Source organism: Saimiri boliviensis, chromosome 1, assembly GCF_048565385.1.
Source record: "Saimiri boliviensis isolate mSaiBol1 chromosome 1, mSaiBol1.pri, whole genome shotgun sequence".
NCBI lineage: Eukaryota > Metazoa > Chordata > Mammalia > Primates > Cebidae > Saimiri > Saimiri boliviensis.
Genome location: NC_133449.1, coordinates 28,363,482 through 28,383,534, shown reverse-complemented (window position 1 = coordinate 28,383,534; position 20,053 = coordinate 28,363,482). Strand labels below are relative to the sequence as shown.

General features: G+C 49.1%; 1 protein-coding gene across 1 annotated transcript in view; it reads right to left on the bottom strand.

Moving 5' to 3' along the window:
* PLB1 (phospholipase B1) overlaps positions 1–20,053 on the bottom strand; it is a 140,467-nt gene that overhangs the window by 14,579 nt on the left and 105,835 nt on the right. Inside the window, 9 exon segments of the mRNA XM_074394601.1 lie at positions 476–541; positions 2,537–2,617; positions 4,030–4,081; positions 7,907–8,006; positions 8,450–8,493; positions 8,734–8,801; positions 10,650–10,708; positions 11,265–11,325; positions 14,959–15,024. Of these exon segments, the coding sequence (XP_074250702.1) occupies positions 476–541; positions 2,537–2,617; positions 4,030–4,081; positions 7,907–8,006; positions 8,450–8,493; positions 8,734–8,801; positions 10,650–10,708; positions 11,265–11,325; positions 14,959–15,024 (597 nt within the window).

The following is a 20,053-nucleotide window of genomic DNA, read 5'->3' as shown; positions in this document are numbered from 1 at the left end:
GGAGGGATGGTGTCGTCAGGCCCCGGGCAGTTGTGGGGGGAGGGCACTGGCTACTGCCGGGAGGAACCTGGGGATCATCTATAATCCAATTCCCACCCCCCGATTTCACCAGTGAAGACGCTGAGGCCCAGAGCGGGGATGTGGCTTGTGCTAGCTCACTGAACCTTCTTGAGCAGCCCTGCTTTGTTGATAGAGAAGCTGAGACACAGAGAAGTCGCTTGCCCGAAGCCACAGTGCTGCCTGCAAACCTGGGCCAGCTGGTTGAGAGGCAAGCTCATTCCTACTGCACAACCCTGGCTCTGGCCAAGTGAGAATTTCCCCGGCCGAGGAGCCTGGCAGCTCATCCCTCCCTGCCATCCAGGTGCCCACTCAGGGCGGGTCTCTGCTCAGCGAGCATCTCACTGAACACAACCTGCCTAGATACATCCCAGGGAGGCAGCTGGCGGGACCCAGGAACATGCAGCCTCTCTCCTACCTCCGCAGAGAGGATGTCCAGGGCTTGTCGGATATGCTGGACGTACTCCGTGGCCAACTGGGCCTCCTGTAAGGCAAAAAGGAAAGTGACTTTAGCCCCTGGTGCCCCCTCTGAGAGAATGGCAAGAATGCAGGAGGGCTCTGGGGCCCGGGCCATGACTGCGTGGGTACAGAGGGGCTTTGGTGGTCCTGGGAAGCCCAGCCCTTGTTGCTGGTGAGTCTTCGTAAGAAATATCCCTTGTCTCCTACTAGACGCCACGAACAATCCCAACCCCCACCCTGCTCTAGATAATCTCAGACCCAGTGGCGGACTCTGCCAGTGCTGGGCCCTGCCACTTTTCGGCCTTGGCTCTTGGCGGTCGCAACCATCACCTGACCTCCGTCCTCTCCAGCCACTTGCTGTGCCCTGGGTGGCCACACTTTCTTTTTCCTTTGGTCTTTGGTCCATGCTGGCCCCACTGCCTGGAATGTTTTGCTCTCCTGTGTTCCCCTAACTTCTACCCCCCGGGACTCAGTGTAAGTTTCTCTTCCTCTGACTCGTCTCCCAGCACCCCGCCAACAGGAGGCTAAGTTAGAGGTGTGCCCTTGGCATCCTGGGTGATGCATGCGAGGTACATAGTAGGTGCTCAATAAATCCTTGCAGACTGACTGAACCTCAGGACTTTGCTTTATAGAGAGGGAGATGGTCCTATATTTTTAGATGGGGCTCTGGATTCCTTAGAAGGTGTCAGAGGCTGATACCAGCAGGGGTGCGAGTGGTGGCCTGAAGCTCTTAGACTCACGGACGAATGCATGTCTGCAGGAAGCGGGAGCGGAGGCACCCACAAAGCAGCACCACTCAGGCAAGAGGGGAGAGCTCAGACAGCCCATTATTTTTTCTGGAGACAAAGAAACTGAGGCCAGGTGAGACACTGTGCGCTGAATTCCAGCACACTGATGGACGCAGAAAAAGTGCTGCTTGCTCAGTTTCTGCCCACAGCTAGCAGAAGGGGTACTGGGAGTTGGGAAGGAGGGGAAAGGAACAAGAAGATACAGTCCACACTAAAGAGTTAAAATAGAGAAGGGGGCCTCATGTCTCTGCCCTTCCCCCTTTCCTTCTTTTTAAAACAGTCTGAGTTAATCCTGGTGGTGGCATCCCAGTCCTTTCAGCTAAACTACGCTCTCAGGAGTATAAACCTTACTGTTCCCATGAACACACATTCTGTGGCTAGTAGAGGGGATTTCCCTATGCCAGCATCCATGGGCAGCTCTGGGGTCTACGTATCCCTGGAGTCTAGGACACAGCAATACTTAAATCCCCATGAGGTTGGGTCACTTCTGCCTCCAGAGGCTGGGCGGTCGGGGAGAGAACTGAGGTGAAGAGGTTCCTGTGTGTGGGAGGATACGTCTCATCAAGGCTTTGGTAGTTGGTCTCTGTGAGCCACAAGAAGTGATAAATGCCTTCTCCCCACCACCATCTGTGACTGTCAAACATTCGACCACAACCTCTGAGGCTGGGCAGCTGCCTTTTCCTGGCCAAATAAAACACAGAATGTCCCCAGCTTAGAACAAGATGTATTCCGAAATAAAAACTTTTGGAAATTACAACTTTCAGAAGTTTGTGAGTCTGGATCTATTTCCCCATGGAAACAGGAACAGGATCGGGCTCCCGGGGCCGCCACTGAGGTTTGGTTAACTCCTGATAGCCCAGCCAATCCCATCTAGAACATCGTTTTGTCTTTTCTCATGATGAAACGGGGCAGATACGGTGTGAGGATGGCTAGTCCCCTATCTGGTACCAAAGGTCATATGTATGTGGATAAGACAGGCCATGCCTCCGCAGTGCTCACAGAGGGTCCACCTAGACCTGACTCTGGAACTGGGGAACCAATGTAGGCCACTCGGGCAGTAGAATAAGGCTGGGCCTCGCCCACCATGTGTAAACCAGGCAGAGCCTGGGGCAGCCGGCAAATGTGGCTCCCATGAGCAAGGAGCTTGGGGCAGGGCCAGGAGGGATGGGCAAGGATGGTACCAGAGGTCAGCAACTTCCTCTCAGTCCCCATGGGGTGGGTCAGGGGCTTACCGGATTCTCACAGTAATGACACAAGTCGTTGCCCCCAATGAAGAGTGTGACCAGCTTCCAGTCTTTCTCCAGGTTGATGTCCTGAGGGGACAGAAGATCCTGAGTTTAGGCCTTGGTGGGAGGCACATGCCAACGTTGCTACTGGGCCTGCCTGCCCTCCATGTGCCTTTTGTCTTCTTTGTATCAAAGCAGAGAAAAGCAGCAAAGTGGGCCAGGCGCAGGGGCTCACACCTGTAATCCCAGCACTTTGGGAGGCCCAGGCAGGTGGATCACCTGAGGTCAGGAGTTTGAGACCAGCCTGGCCAACACGGTGAAACCCTGTCTCTTCTAAAAATACAAAAATTAACTGGGCGTGATGGTGCATACCTGTAATCCCAGCACTTTGGGAGGCCGAGGTGGATGGATCACCTGAGACCAGTCTGGCCAACATGGTAAGATCCCATCTCTACTAAAAACACAAAAATTAGCCAGACATGGTGGCAGGTGGCTGTAATCCTAGTTACTTGGGAGGCTGAGACAGGACAATTGCTCGAACCTGGGAGGTAGAGGCTGCAGTGACCCAAGATCATGCCACTGCACTCTGGGCTGAGTGACAGAGCGAGACTTTGTCCCAAAGAGAAGAAAAGCAACAAAATAGGACTCTCCAACCCTCAGTTGGTGCTGGGATAAGGTGCTCCACAGAGAAGATTTGTTTTGGTGCTGGGGGGGTGGGGAGAGGGATCTGCTCACATAAGGGAGAAGAGCTATTTTCCCCTTGAAATCTTCTTTAAAAAGTTATGTCCCTGGAGAAGTAGAAGGTGAATGTGTCCCACATGTCCTTGGCCCATTAAACACCAAGGGGACTACCATGTCCCCCAAATAAAGGCCTTCCAAGGATGCAGCTAGAAGCAAAGGCTGGGAGCTGCCCCTGGGAAGAGTTCCTAGGGCTGGGGAAAGGAGACTGGAGGAGGAGCGCAGGCTGGACTGAGCGGTGGGGTGGGGCTGGGAGGCCCTCTAAGCAGTTGGCTTTCCACTTGGCCACCGCCATAATAGGAGTCCCTCTGAGAGCTGAATTCCTAGGCATAAACACTGAACAGTTAAAAAAAAAAAAAAAAAAAGTGCTAGTAAAAAGTTTCAGAGGGGCAGGGTGAGGGGAAGGAGGGAGAACTGGATTGGAATGAGAAGCCTATTTTTAGAACCCTGCGTTTACGTAATAGGGCTCTGGGAAGCCACCTCATGGTTAAAGCGGGCAGCTGTCAGAGGCCAAGGCCACCGCCTCAGCCAGTTCCCTGTTCCACCTCGCCCTCCTGCAGCTGGCCCTGGGGTGGACGGTGCCAGAGCCTGCATCTAGGGTTGTGGCCAAAGGGGGAGGCTCCTTGGTAAGGGCTGCTTCTCTAGAGAGACCAGCCTGGGTATACAGTGCTGTGGTGCAGAGGGACCCTTATGGGGCTGTCCCCTCCCCAGCCAGCAGGAGATCGGCACCTTTTGGGGGTGGCCTGGGGACCTGTACTCACAGGGCTGTTTTTCATTCGCTCTACCAGGTCCCGGGCCTGGGCTGGCATATCCCTAGGCAGACGGAAGAGAGAGAAGCGTTAGTGCTGGCTCAGGGTCGAGGACTCAAGACTTGGGACTTTGGCCTGGGAAGAGAGGTATTTCAGAAAAAACGGTGTCATCCGATACAAAGTTCATGCCATTCTCAAGAAATCTCAGTAACCATCACAGGGCTGCCGTGGACCCTGGAGCCACATGGATCTAGTCCCTGCCACCCAGTCATCTAATCGGCCCCTTTGGTTGGGATCCTGTCAATCCTCTCATCAGGGACTTTCCCTTATAGTTCCTCAAGCTCTTTCTTTGTAAGCCGAGGCTGTTCATTTCTTCTTCAGTTGCCTGTTTTAAAAATCACCTTTTATATATTTGAGAAAAGTCCCAGCTCTAAATTATCCCTCAGTTTTCTCCTTTCCAGGCTTAATGACTCCTTTAACCTTTACTTCTAAGCCCTGCTCTCTGCTCCTTTAATCCTTTTGTTTTTCTTCTCTGTGGTCACTTAGATTTCCACACCATTCCCCATCTCCTCGCTTTCCCCTCATCTCCAATAAAACAGGATAGACAGGATGAATTCTCTCTTTGTGCCCTGATGTCTGCCATAAATAAAACAATGCCATTTGGTGTTCTGGATAAGGCATATGAATGCCAATGAAACACTACTCAGCCATAAAAAGGGATGAACTATTGATATACCCAATAACATGGATGTACCTCAAAATCATCTTGCTAAATAAGTCAGATAAAAGTATATATTCTTCGATTTCATTTATATAAAATTGCTAAAAATGCAAACTTATCTATAGTGATGGAAAGAAGGTTAGCGGTTGCCTGGGGTGTGGGGTAGGGACAGCAAGGGGCGGGAGGGAGAGATTACCAAGGCCTGAGAAAACTCCCTTGGGTGACGTTTTTTATCTTGATTGTGGTGGTGATTTCACAGGTACAATGTTAAATTGTATCCTTTTTGAGACAGGGTCTTACTCTGTTACGCAGGCTGGAGTGTAATGGTGTGATCATGACTTAACTGCAGCCTCAACCCCCCTGAGCTCAAGTGATCCGCCCACCGTAGTCTTCTGAGTAGCTGGGAGTACAGGCACGTGCCATCATGCCTGGCTCATTTTTTGTATTTTTGGTAAAGACAGGGTTTCACCATGTTGCTCCGGCTGGTCTCCAACTCCTGGGCAATCTGCCTACCTCACTCAGCCTCCAAAGTGCTGGGATTAGAGGCGTGAGCCACGGCACCCAGCCAAATTGCATCCTTTTAACGTGAAGTTTATTGCATGTCATTTATACCTCAGTAAAGCTGCATTTAAAGAAAAGATAACGTCTACGAGAAGTTAGGTCAGCAAAGGGATACAGCCAATGAAAGCTTCCATGGAAGAAGCCATAAAAGCAGTAACTGGTACGGGCTGGTCATTGAAAATCTTTGGGTGTCCCCCGGAAGCTGGGTATGTGGCCAAACACAAGTGGTACCATCCCCACCCTTCTCATTAAGAATTTACAGATCTAGGATTTTATCTCATACATTACTGCCATTGATGAGTACATCCAAAAGCTATAAAGAAAGACTTTCTTGGTCAAAGGTGACCACAGAAGTGCCTTTAACCTTTTAATAGGTTCAAAATGTTCCATGGGCAACAAGCCATCGTGGGTAGGAGGGGGAAGTTATCAACGCTGCTGCTTCTCCTCTTCCTAGCCAGCGTCTTCCCAGTCTTCAGGCCCAGACTAAGTCCTGCTTCCCCTCGAGCCTCCTCTCCAGGCTCACTGATCCACATCCTGCATTTCCTTCTTTACCCCAGGGACCAGAGATTCTCCTTTCAGCTCTGCTACCGACTTGCTGTGTGAGCTTGTTCTAGTTGCTGGATCTCGGTGGGGTTGACTTTTCCCATCTTTTCAAGGAAGAGGTTGGGCTGGATGATTTCAGGGGTCCCTTCTGGGTCCGCAGCTGTGTTTAGACAGTGCAGTGCACACCTCATGCTCTCCTATTCTCTTAACTGCACTCCATGACGAAGCTCTGCAATGTTGCCATATTCAGGATTATCTTTTTCAGAAAGTTATTTCCCATTTGTTTAGTCTCCTTACCTAGGGTGCAAGCTCTTTGTGGGCATGGAGTTTACCTTTTTGATTCCTTTGTATCTTTTATTTTTTATTATTATTACTGGAGATGGAGTTTCATTCTTGTCACCCAAGCTGGAGTGCAATGGTGCGATCTTGGCTCACTGCAACCTCCACTTCCCAGGTTCAAGTGATTCTCCCACCTTAGCCTCCCCAGAAGCTGGGATTACAGGCACTTGCCCACACAACTAATTTTTGTATTTTTAGTAGAGATGGGGTTTCACCATGTTGGCCAAGCTGGTTTCAAACTCCTGACCTCAGGTGATCCACCAGCCCCGGCCTCCCAAAGTGCTGGGATTACAGGCGTGAGCCACTGTGCCTGCCCCTTTGTATCTTTTCGTAACCACTTTGGGGTTCGGTCCTTTGCAGGTGTTTAATGAATTCTTATTGATTGATGGAAGAAAAGTTAGATGAAAAACACTTTGAAATTAAAGATCCGTTATTAAATGGTCAACTTTTAAAGCATTATTTGTACTGCACTACCTTTTTGGTGTGTATTATGTACTGTGCTACATTCTTTTCATGGACTATTTATCTCATTTAATCCTTATGACAACCCAATTTACAGAGCAGTTATCCAACCTTCCTTTCTTAAGTCAATGGATTACTTTCCTTGCCCCTAACATTGGATATCAGAGATACCCACAGGAGCTACATGTCTCAGCTACTTCCCCGGCCACTGACTTCGTCTGGCAGAGGTGCTGAGCAGCAGTCAAACAGAAACAGCAGCAAGAGGAGTGAAGTGAGAAAGGAAGAAGGGGCTTGCATGTCAAAAGAGTGAGAAATCAACCCCTGGAAAATGAAGCCTGTACAGTACAAGAACAATAAAATGACGACGGCAGTAACAGTGATGACAGCAATCATAGTAACGGTAATTAGATGGTGCTATAATGAAGCCCAGTTTTTGCAGAAAAATAAGTTCTTCCTGCTCATGACGTTGCGGAACTGACATTGCTTCCTGTGGGTGAGAGACTCAAACAGAGCATGGGACCCACGTTACCACTTCTGAAAGGAACATTCCCTGTAAACAGTGAGTCAAGCCGGTGTCGTTTCCCTGGTGATCAGAGCATAGTGATCCTTCTACAAAGCACACACCCAGCACGCTCCATGCAGAAAATCAATGAGCCCGGTCAGGCATTTCAGCTTTAATTATCTGGGCTGCTGTCAACAACAGAAATCCCAGTGAAAACAAACAGCCACCACGCTGTTTTGGGGGCCCTGACCCATCTCACTCCCTAGTGTCAGAATACAGCTTTTTCAGAGTCAAAGACTGAAGTGAGTGAGGAAGAGAGAAAGGGCAGCCATCCTGGGGGTCATGCACTCAGTTCTCGGGGTGCTGAGAGCCACCCTGCACGTTTGCCCTGCTGGGCAGGACGTGGAGCTGGAGCCAGCAGGGACAGTGCTTGGGTCCACGGCAGATGTGCCTCTCCTGCTGCCCTGGAGAGGCGGTAATAGCACAGCGGTCAGAGCAAAGGCTCCTGATTCAGGTATGGCCTGATCCTGCCTCCTCCGATAACTTGCTGGGTAATCTTGGTGGTTCTGGAAAGCTTATAAGCCTCAGTGCCCCTGTCCAAGGGTGTGAGGCTCTCAGGAGATAATTCACATGGAAGGTCCTGCACAGCTGCTATTGCCCCCGGGACCAGGCACCCAGACACCACCCTCCTCTCCTCCGGTTTCCCACCCTGCTATCTCAGCCTTGCCTTCCACTCGCCCTCCTGTATGGCGTCTACTCACCTCGCTCTGGCCCCTTCCGCTGCTACGTTTAGTCCTGCTGTCCCCTCCCAGGTGCCGGTAGAGAAGCCAAGGAGGTCAGGGTTGAACTTCTTCAGAATGTCTTTAGAGGAGGAGGGAGGAGGTGAAGAGCACAGGTGAGAGCCTGCAGGACCCTCACAGTGGCTGAGATGAGCATGCAGGGTGGGGATGCAGGGGTGGGACACGGGGGTGGGACACGGGTGTTCTGGGGCTTTTCAGGGCTGGCTGACTGCCCTCCTTGCAGTGCCTCTTTCTTTATGGTCCCCAGTTCCCGGCTCTGACCCTTCAAAGAGTCTCCCTTCCTTTCAGGATCAAAGCCAGATCACTTCACCGATCTTCTGAGCTCGCCCTAACCCGGTTTCTCCTTTCCTTCCCCTTGTTTGCTCCCTCCTTCCCAGGCCACACAAACCTTCAGACCTAAGCTAATTACTTGCAGATAACCTCCTCTTCCCCTCCTCCAGCAGGAAGGCCCTAGCCCCAGGGAGCATGGCCACAGTGACGGTGCCTCTCCAGGCTGCTACTTACTGGGCAGTGTGGTGTGGGTCTCCAAGTCCCCATCCCCTCCGATGCTGGGGAGAAGAAAGCTTATTTGTTAAAATCACCCCGACATGCTGCCGGAACCAGAGACTTTGCCCCCAGGGGCGTCTCTCCCATAACCCTCGGGGGTAACACAAGCACCACAGTCTCCTGGCTCAGCGCTGGGCCCTGGGGACCCAACTGCATCCTGGGAGGGGTGACAGAGGGGAAACACTACCCAGGCCTCTTTGAGAGGGTGTCATCAATAGCGTGGGAGTCAAGAACATCCTCACCTCCAAGAGAGTCCCCTCCAAGATGTGGGCAGGTCACTGGAATTGTTTGGTCGAGCTCCCACTGCTGTCTGTAAAAAGCAAAGAGAAAGTTCAGGGCTGGGCTGGGATACAGGCTGAGGGCACTGGGAGAGCCTCCTCTGGCTCAGCTGGGACCTAGATTTGCCTTTTCTAAAAATAGGACTGGCTTTTCTCCAGGCCACCTTAAACTTGGAATGGTATTGATACAGTCTTCTCCCCACTTCTCTTCCTACAACCCATAACCGAGTCCTGCTGGTTCCTCCTTCCCACCCCGCCTAGCACCCACCCCTGTCTTTTCATTACCTTTGCTGTGTTCCTAATTGAGACCCTCACCTCCTTGCCAGGGCAATGCCCTGGCCTCCTCTCCTGCCCGAGTGAACCGATTCTGGTTTCTGTTCCTCCTGCGCGTGCCTCTTTCTTTATGGTCTCCAACCCCCGGCTCTGACCCTTCAAAGAGTCTCCCTTCCTTTCAGGATCAAAGCCAGATCACTTCACCGATCTTCTGAGCTCGCCATAACCCGGTTTCTCCTTTCCTTCCCCTTGTTTGCTCCCTCCTTCCCAGTCCACACAAACCTTCAGGCCCTAAGCTAATTACCTGCCACTGTTTGGGAAATCTGAGGGCCTTGGGCTGGTCTCCGCCATTACTACCCACTCCCCATCCCTTCCTGGATCGCTGAAACTCTCTGCTTTCCAGCACCTTACATCTCTAAATTCCTTCTCCAAGATGCTCATCAATTACTATCTCCTCTCTAAAGCTTTCTTTAAATGCCCTGTCTTAAAAAAAAAAAAAAAAAAAGAAAAAAAACAAAACTGAAATTTACAACAGTAACATGTGAAATGATACAAAGATTTAAACAAATGAATAATCTACCCCTACCTTAAGAATCCTGCCCCCTGCCACGGCCTCCGCACTCCCTCCTCACCCTTTACCCACATGCAGATACCCCCAGAGCTCGCCAGTGGTGAACACACTCGTGTGTGCCTTTCCACATCTTTTTCCATGTTCATGCCAAAATGGAAACACATTCACACACATGTGGAGCTGGTGTTTCTACTGAAATAAATACCCCATTGAAAAAGTCCTGTGTGGAAGGGAACAACCCACGCTGGGGCCTATCAGAAGGTGGAGGATGGGAGGAAGGAGAGGATCAGGAAAAATAACTGATGGGTACTAGGTTTAATACCTGGGTGATGAATAATCTATACAACAAATCCCATAACACAAATTTACTTATATAACAAACCTGCACATGTACCCCCAAACTTAAAAGTTAAAAAAAAAAAAACAAGTCCTGTATATCACCTGTGTGATAATGCATTTCTTTCTGTGTAAGTTACTTGTTTTTCCAGCCAGGCAGGTTGCTGGGGGGCTATGACTGCATTTCACACTTTGTTTCCCTTAGAATTGTTAATAGAGCATTGGTGTGCACAGCAATGGCTAAATAACTGGCAAACGCAATTCATTTAGCAAGACTGTGCTATGTGCGGGGAACTGGGCTCCCTCTGTCCCAAAGACATGTCTGTAAATGGAGTAGGGAGCATGGGGCAGTGTGTGTGTAAGACCTACCACTCTGAGTCTGAGTAGATGGAGACGAATCCCCTGATAAAGGCAGGGAGACTCGGATGAGTGTCATCATAGTGCCATCACACACCCACAAAACACTTGTCAACAGCGAGGAAGTGGGAATTGCTTCCCCCTGGAGATTGAGGGGAGGCCTCGTGGAGGAGGGGGCTTCAAGAAGAACTGGGAAGGTGGCAAGACAGGGCATTCTACATCACCTGGCTGTGTTTCAGTGCCTGACACAGGCAGGCCCCTCAGTAACGTGGGCTCAGTGCTGAATGCAGAGCCAGTGCTGGGGAAGAACAGATCCCACCCTGGTTCACGGCTCAGTACTTACAGTCAGCGAGTCACCCAGGGCGGCCACCACTTTGATGTCTGCTGGTCGGAGCTCGTGGACTAGGGGAGATAAGCAGAGAGATGGTTGTAGGGGCTGGGAGCATCTACCTTTTCAAGTATACGTTTTGCCAGGAGTCTATAACTCTGTCCCACAGCTACCCATTGCACTTATTTTCAGCTTAAGGCTTTAGCAATTTTGCATCTTCCGTTCATTCAGCACAACTAAGGCACTGAAGGGAGTGGGGTTCACGGCTATCGTCCATCCTCAGAGGAGCCTGATTCACACTGGGTGGTCCAGGAAAGTTCCAGCTGCAGGGTCATGTAGCACAGGCAGGCAGAATCCCAGTCCCTGACTCCACCTGCCTCACTGCGCAGGGAGGCATAACAGACTGTCATTGGGACTATATGGAGACAAGAAGTGGCATTCAGTGGAGAGGTCTGTGCTCCTCCACATGGAAGCCCAGCGGTGGCTGCAGGCCACAGGATCCAGGTCTGCACTGCATGGGAGTTAGTAAGCCTGCTTAAAGAGCTCCAGGGTCTCTTTGCAGGGTCCCCCCACAACAACCTGATATTCAGCCAGGCCCTTATCGAAGGGGATGATGATATTTTCACTCACCAGAGGTTGGAACACTATTGGAAGCATTCCACTCTGTACACAGGAAGTCGCTGCCCCAGTTCTAAATCAACAGGAGAAAAGGACTCAGTGTCCAACACTCATTGTGGAGGGAGATAAGCTTCAGCCCAAGAAGAACCAGCTAAGGGATTTTTGATGGAGGCTAGAAATACATCACCATAGAGGATCATGTGAGGGAAAGAACTTCGAGTGGTAGGTGGGCTAGGAGGGAAACTAGAGGGGGAGACGTGGGTGTGACTACCTACCCCTCTGCACAACCCATAGTGCACGTCCCCCACACGCGCGCCCACACACAGCCTTTCCTATCCCAATATATCTACGCTTTGAATGGAGTCAGGAGCTGCCCCAAGCAGGGAAGAAAACCATGAAGTCATACACAGGTGGTCTCCCAAAGGAACACAAGATTTGGATGCCTAATAATAAGATTATAGGTATGTGTGGTTTATAAAATTAAGCTAACTGACACTAATTATAATGCTAGAACCTAAACAATAATTAAAATATTTTTACAATAATACCACAAAATATTTTACAATTGCAAAGCTCCTGGTTTCTGCGTATATTTTCCGGATACCTGTATATCTTTTTGCATATTTAACTTAACAGCCTTATTCCTTATATATTTGTAAAGTTATGCAAGCAAACCTGGATGCTTTTACTCAACTTTCTTTGTCTCTAATACAGAGCATATTTTCCAGGTGTTGGGGGAAGGAGTGGGATGGGAAGCAGAGGGCACAGAAGTGATTAGTACCAGAAATCTGGGGGAGAATTGAGTATCTTCCCAAAGTCCCAAATATATGCACGGTGAGTGTGGAGTAGGGCTTGATTAGCAGGTTGACTGATTCTCCAGGAGACTGACTGTCAGATGCTATGAAAGCTTATCTCATCTGTTCAGTTACATGATGATGAAGATAAGCCTTGTTGAAATATTCCTATCATGAGGGAGCAAAAGTTGAACTTCTTTTAAGTATTATTTGCTTAACCCAATGGAATTCAGTTTTTTTTTCTAAGGGATTGCTCAGTTCATCATACTGATGGATTTCTTCTGTTTGGAAGTTTCACTGAAATTAAGAACACGCTTGTGTGCAGATGCTAAACACTCAGAGAAAAGCACGTAAAAAGGTATACAACCATCAGCAAGTGAGATACGTCTTAGATAGTTGGGGAACCAGAGATAAGCATATTGCATGTGGATTAACAGACCCTGTTTGGAATTTAAGCGTGCTCATCTGTCGCAAGGGAAGAACCATGTGCCACATCCAAAATCAGTGCATCCAAATTCCCTGCAGATCTTAAGTTGCAGATTCTGATTGAGCAGGTCTGGGTGGTGCCCAGGACTCTGCATTTCTAACAAGCTCCCAGGTAAAGCCTCTTTGTGGCTACTTTATTAGTTTTGCTTTTATTATTTTATTTTATTTTTTGCTCACCTGGTTGTGCACTTTGGAAGGAGAGCTTTTATTATTTTAATTGACACATTAGTGTACAAATTTATGAAGCGTAGTGTGATATTTTGATACAGCTCTATAGCATGCAATGATCAAATCGGGGTAAGTAGCATATCCCTCACAAATATTTATTATTTCTTTGTGTTGGGAACATTCATAATTTGCTATTCTAGCTATTTGAATATATATGATAAACTATTGTTAATTATTGTCACCCTACTGTGCTATAGAACACTAGAAATTATCCTTCCTCTCTAGCTGTAATTTCCTGTTAATCAACTTCTGCTATATCTACTCCCCAACCCCCATCTGCCCTTCCCAGCCTCTAATAACCGCTATTTACACTTTACTTCCGTGGGGTCAACTTCTTTAGCTTCCACATATGCTGAGAACATGTGGTATTTGTCTTTCTGTGCCTGACTTATTTCACTCAACATAATGTCCTCTAGACTCATTCATGTTACCTCAGATGACAGAATTTTGTTTTGTGGCTGCTTAGAGTAGAAAGCTATTAAAACCAACACTCTTCTAACTCTGGGATTTTTAGCTCTTCCAGCAGCAAAAGCAAAGATGCATGAGACTGAAGAACCAAGAGGGCCGATCCAAACCCACTCTGCTCACCACTGTCTACCCAGCGCTTAGCACAGCACCCGCTCCACTTAGGCATCCAATAGGCAAATGCTGAATAAATGAATAAATGCCTGATTCACTAGATGCAGCTGACATTTTAGTTCTCATAGAATTTGGTCACTGGTTTAATGAGGACAAGCCTCCACTGGGCTAACATGAACCGGAGAAAATTCAGAGAGCTGGAGACGGCATAACCCACAGCCGGGAAGCTGGTATTGCTCCTACCCCAGAGCTTAGCAGCCAACAATGCTTCAGTAATTTCATATGGGTTAGTTTCTTTGGCTGGCTTGTGAAACATCTTTCCCCAGTCACTCCTGCTGATCTCCAACCCATTCTCCACATAGCAGTCAGGGAGAACTTTGAAAGAGGTGAACCAGATCATGTCACTCTGTCCTGAGACTGCCAATGGCTTCCCACTTTTCTCCACTTGAAATCCACCGTTTTCAACTCAGGAATTCAGGCTTTGTGTGATCTGGCTCCAAGGCACCCCCGATCTCCTTTCCCCTACTCTCCACCTCATTCTGATGCTCCCAGCCACTCTAACCTTCCTTCTCTTCCCCAGATACACCCAACTCAGTCCCACTTCTGAGCCTGTGGTCCATTGTTCTTCTGCCTGGGACTGTGTTTCTGGCTCTCCGTGTAGCAGGTATCTTTTCATTATGCATGTCTCAGTTCAAATCTCCCCTCAGGGAGGCCTTGCCTGCACAGTGCACCTGAATTTGCCTCCGTTGCCCCAACCCATCACCCTCCTCAAAGCTGTCATCACTATCTGAAGTGACCATGCCTAGCCATGTATATACTGAGAAAGATGCCTTTCTCAGTAGATTGTAAGCTACGTGAGAGCCGGGCTCCATCTGTTTGGTTAGCACTCTGTCTTCCTGGAATGGTGTCTGGCACATAGTATGTGCTCACTAATCAAACTCTATTGGGCTCTCACGTCCCCTGGTCAGGACCATGTTCGATACTTCTCTGTCTGTCTTCTGGACCCTAACAGGAGACTGGATACACTACAGGTGTGAAACTGAAACTGAAACTTGAACCCCTCTGGTGACCAACAGACCTGATCTGGACCAGGCCTGCCTGCAAGGCATGGAGTAGTCTGGGGTCGTCCAGGCTATCTTTGGAGTGGCCATCCCTAAAGCCATGGGCTCTGAATCCTCAGCACTAGAATGATCGACTTGAACCAGACAAGGCCCAGGGGCCCACGTGAACATGCCTCTACTTCCTTTTGGGCCTCACTCCTGGAATTGCAGTTCCCTCCCCACTCAGCTTCCACCTTCACACCCACTGCCTCTCCCTCTTGAGAGGCCGAGCTGCCTAAGCAGTAACCATGTCTGTGAGCCCAGGATTGCAAAGGTCAAAGAAAGTCGATCCACAGCCACTTCCTCTGCTTGGGGGCTGACATCAGGTAAGCAACTGGAGAACATGTTAGGGCAATCCTGGGGCTTCATGGTTCAGGCACCTTTTCTGTACATTCCAACCCCCAGTATGTAAGAAGGACATTTCTGCTTCGATGAACATTCTGAAACCTGCACCACACCCAAGCCCCTGGCAGGTGGAAATGGTTTGTGTCTCAGAGGGAGATGTGAGTCAGTGGTTACCTCAATGGCTGGCTTGGTGGGGTAAGTGTAGTTACTGTTCCGAGGGGTTCTCAGGAAGGGCTCACTCTAAGAGAAAAGGAGAGATGACATGGAGAGGTTATCTAACAGCACTGAAGTTTGCTTGAGAAGGAGAAAAACAATCCTGCCCTGTAGATTTATTTAACATGATTCTTCTGCACTTAAAGAACTGTGTAAACATAATTTCACCCATTCCCCAGAGGGTTTTACGTAACAGCTTTGGCGAAGAAGGACAATAAAAGGCCTGCAGAGGGTTTCGCACACATTCTAGTCTGGGGTCTGTGCTTTTGTGTTCCTCCTAGAAAATGAACATCTCTCTAATCCTCAGGCTTATCTATTTTCTTGGCTTTGTAATTTCTCTAGCAAGGGATTTGTGTTTCAGCATTTGTTTTCCCTCTTCCAGAAAGTGCTATGATTATCAACAGATTTGAGTATCTGTCAGGATTTTCTTTCTGCCTCCTTTGAACTATGTGTCTTATCCTCTTTAGGTTGGCTTCCTGTGTAACAGTCATTTTTCTTGTAAAACATCCTCATTCCCTACTCACCTGTTTCACGGTCAGTTTTCACACAAGCTCAGTCAAGAACCCAAGCCCACGCAGTTGCAGGTGAGGGGTTAATTAAAGAAGGAAGAAGGAAGCAGACGAAGGAGAAGTAGGGAGAAAGCTAATGAAAAACTGTAAAAATGACAGCAAAGCAAGATCGACTTGATAAGACTGAGATCAGGAAATAGCAACTGGGCCCGGGGCTGTGAACACTCTCACAAAATGTGTTCAGTCGAGTAGCAAGCCCATGGTCTGAAAATTTGAGAATAAAAGGGGAATAAGAAAAAAAACCAGGCTGGGCACAGCGGCTCATGCCTGGATTCCCAGTGTTATGAGAGGCTAGGGTAGGAGGATTGCTCGGGGCCAAGAGCTTAAGACCAGCCTGGGAAACAGAGCGAGACCCCATTTCTGTCTTTTTTTTTTTTTTTTTTGAGACAGAGTCTTGCTCTGTCACCCAGGCTGGAGTGCAGTGGTGTGATCTTGGCTCACTGCAACCTCCACTCCCCAGTTCAAGCAATTCCCTGCCTCAGCCTCCCAACTAGCTGGGATTACAGGTGCCCGCTACCACGCCTAGCTAATTTTTTTATATTTTTAGTAGAGACGGGGTTTCACCATGTTGGCCAGGCTGGTCTTGAACTCCTGACCTCGTGATCAACCTGCCTTGGCCTCCCAAAGTGCTGGAATTACAGGGGTGAGCCACCGCACTTGCCCCCCACCCCCGCTTTTTTTTTTTTAGAGGAGTAAGCAATTTCGTTTATTTTCAAAGTCTGACACTGTCAGTTGGTAAGCTACCAAACTCACACTAATTTCTGTGAAGCAAGCTGACTTAATCATCTATCTATACTAGCTCATCTGCCTGAGCTGCTAAGAATAGTGAACATTTACTGGAACATACTATATGCCAGACACCTCTAGGCTTTTTTTTTGAGATGGAATCTTGCTCTTCATCCAGGCCGGAGCACAGTGGCTCCATCTCAGCTCACTGCAACCTCCACCTCCCTGGTTCAAGAAATTCCCCTGCCTCAGCCTCTTGAGTAGCTGGAATTACAGGCACACACCACCACGCCTGGCTAATTTTTTTTTGTATTTTTAGTACAGATAGGGTTTCACCATGTTGGCCAGACTGATCTAGAACTCCTGACCTCAGGCAATCTGCCCGCCTGGGCCTCCCAAACTGCTGGGATTACCGGTATGAGCCACCACACCCAGTTGGTTCTTTATAATAATTGCCTCTTCATTCAACCTTCTCAAAATATCCATGGGACAGATACTATTATTATCCACATTTCATAATTGAGAACACAGATGAGGCTCAAAGAAGTAAAGTTGCTCTAAGATAAAAAGATTATTTCCTTCAAACATTGATCAAGAGTATTTGTCAGTTAGGAATCATGTCATTTCAGAAACTGCATTTATAAAAATAAGAATGTTTTATTTTTGCCTTATCTAGTAGCAAACAGAAAACTATCATCACTTTGAGAGCCAATATTGTTCTTTCTCCTCGGATCACAAGCTCACATACAGTCAAGCAAGTGCCCCCCAAAAAAACCCCAGAATTGAAAACAGGTGTATTCCCTTCAGAAAAATCAAAGCTAGAATGTTTAGCTATTAAAGTGCTTCCCCCTAGACTGAGACCAAGTGACTTTGCTGCAGTGGCTCAAGAGTGGCTGACTCCCTCCTTCCGAGTCAGCCCATTATAGAATGCCTATTGCTAAGTAGCAAGCCAGGGCCTTAGACTGGATCCCTCAAAACGTTTGGCTCCGGCTGTCAGCTGTCAGTTCTTGCTGTTAATATTTCTCTGGGCTGGGTGTAGTGGGTCACACCTGTAATCCAGTACTTAGGGAGGCTAAGGCAGGCGGAGCATCTGAGGTTGGGAGTTCGAGACCAGGCTGACCAATATAGAGAAACTCTGTCTCTACTAAAAATACAAAATTAGCCAGGTGTGGTGGCACATGCCTGTAATTCCAGCTGCTCAGAAGGCTGAGGCAAGAGAATCGCTTGAACCTGGGAGGCGGAGTTTGCAGTGAGCCAAGATTGCGCCATTGTACTCCAGCCTGGGCAACAAGAGCGAAACTCCGTCTCTAAATAAATAATAGCCTTGTCATCGGGCACACAACAGACACGGCTCATGCAGCAAATCGGCTGCAGTGGATGGCGTACACCTGGCTGCGGCCCTCTTTGGCATTACCATTGTTTCCTCCTTTGTCATCTTGGAGGTGCAGGCCCAAGAAAGATGAAGGCAAAATCTTAATTTGAGGGTGACTAAATGAGTGCTTCAAGACCACTTACCCCCAGTCCACATTCTGCAAGACAGTTCACGAAAAAGGCCAAGTCGCTGTCTGCCTCAAGGTTCTGGGCTCCACAGTACTCAGCACAGTTGTCCCTGCGTGTAAACTCTTCCCATGGGGCGTGTCTTCCCTGTCTCCCAAGTTAGGCACCATGATGTCAAGGTGCTCTGTCATCAGCACTCTCATCCCTTAAGAATTTCAGGCCAGGTGTAGTGGCTCATGCCTGTAATCTCACCAGTCTGGGAGGCCAAGGCAGGAGAATCACTTGAGCCCAGGAGTTTAAGACCGGTCTGGGCAACATAGTGAAACCCCGTCACTATAAAAAGTTTTAAAAATTAGCTGAGAGTGGTGGTGATTAGGTGAGAGTGCACACCTGTGGCCCCAGCAATTTGGGAGGCTGAGGCAGAGAGGTCAAGGCTGCAGTGAGCCATGACTGTACCACTGCACTCCTCCAGCCTGGGCAACAGAGTTAAGACCTTATCTCCGTTAAAAAAAAAAAAAAAAAAAAAAAAAGGCATTTCAAACAATAACAGCAGTTTAATTCTTCCTTTGGCATCTAGGTAAATCTGGGCAAGACCCCATCTCTGCAACAAATTTTTTAAAAAATTAGCTCGACATGGTGGCATGTGGCATGTACTACTAGCTAGGTAGCAGTCCTAGCTACTCAAGAGGCTGAGGCAGAAGGATTGCTTGAATCCAGGAGTTTGTGGTTACAGTGAGCTATAATTTTACCAGTGTGCTCCAGCCTGAGCAACAGAGTGAGACTCTGATTTAATAAAAAAAAACAATTAGGCTGGGTGCCCTGGCTCATACCTGTAACCCCTGCCCCTTGGGAGGCCAAGGCGGGTTGATCACACAAGGCCAGGCGTTTGAGACCAGCCTAGACAACCTGGTGAAACCCTGTCTCTATTAAAAATACAAAAAAAAAAAAAAAAAAAAAATTAGCCAGGTGTGGGGATGCATGCCTGTAATCCCAGCTACTTGGGAGGCTGAGGCACGAGAATTGCTTGAACCTGGGAGGCAGGGGTTGCAGTAAGCTGAGATTTTGCCAGTGCACTCCAGAGATCGCGGCAGAGCAAGACTCCATTTCAGAAACAGAAAGGGAAAACCAGAATGTTGGAAAAGTGATCTTGTCTCATCCCTGACCACATGCACACAACCATGTTCTTGGCTGGCATTGGAGATAACTGACTTTGCAACCCCCAAATGCCCCACTTTACAGCTGAGGAGCAGCTGAGGCCCAGAGTGAGGAAGGGCCTGGTTCCAGGTTAGGGAGCAAGCAGTGAGTGCAGAACTGGGCCCAGAGCTGCCTGGACAGGCCTGTTGCCTGGTTCCACTCCTCACACTGGAGGTCAGGCCAGCAAAGACCCTGTGGGTCAGATGTGGGAAAGGAAGAGAGGGACTCAGCAGCGACTGGGAGGACAGAGTCCACCCACACAAAAAGCTCTCAGCCCCCAGCTCAAGTCCTGGCTCCCAGAGGCACCCGGCAAGTCTCCCCTTTCCTCTGGTCTCAGCATTCCTGTCTGAAACATGGGCTGGTAATTGACATCCTTTTAAGGAGAGGCACTCAGGGCCAAGGGGGAGAAGTGAGCCCTGGACGGGCTGCAACAGTGTGAGACGGAAGAGGGCTTACAGTTGCAGGGCCGTGTAGCTACTTGGGCTTGTCTCGAGTTCATAGTAAGCATTCCCTGAGCAGTCACCAGCAGAGGAAGGCGATCTGGGAGCATTCCATAAATAACTGACCCACGCTGGTTGAGCAGCTCAAGCGTTAGAGAGTGTCTCTAGGTGCCAGGATGAGGGGAGGAGAGAAAGAGACTCACAACCGGCTCAGGTGGGGAGACAGACTTGAGCAGCTGAGGCAGTGACGCATCAGAGAACGGCGTGGCCACCAAGTGCAGCACCTGCTGAGGACCTGCGGCAAGATTTGGACATGGAGGGTCCTCCGAGACGAGACTCAGTGGCATTCTCCCCGCACTTCGAAGGAGCCTGGACTGGGCTTAGGGTTCAGGGCCTGGAGCCGGTCCTACCGTGACCAGCGTGGGAGGCACTAGGGAAAGACAAACCTAACCATTTGGGAAGTGCTGTGAGTGCAACTGGAGAATGTATTTCACTGAATCTATTTGATCATAAGCTCTACAGATGGGGGAAAGGGAGACAGAGCCAAAGGGCCAGAGGTCAAGGAGACATCAGAATGTGGTACGGACTGAGGCCAGGGCAGCTACGATAACCAGCACAGGGTGGCAGCAG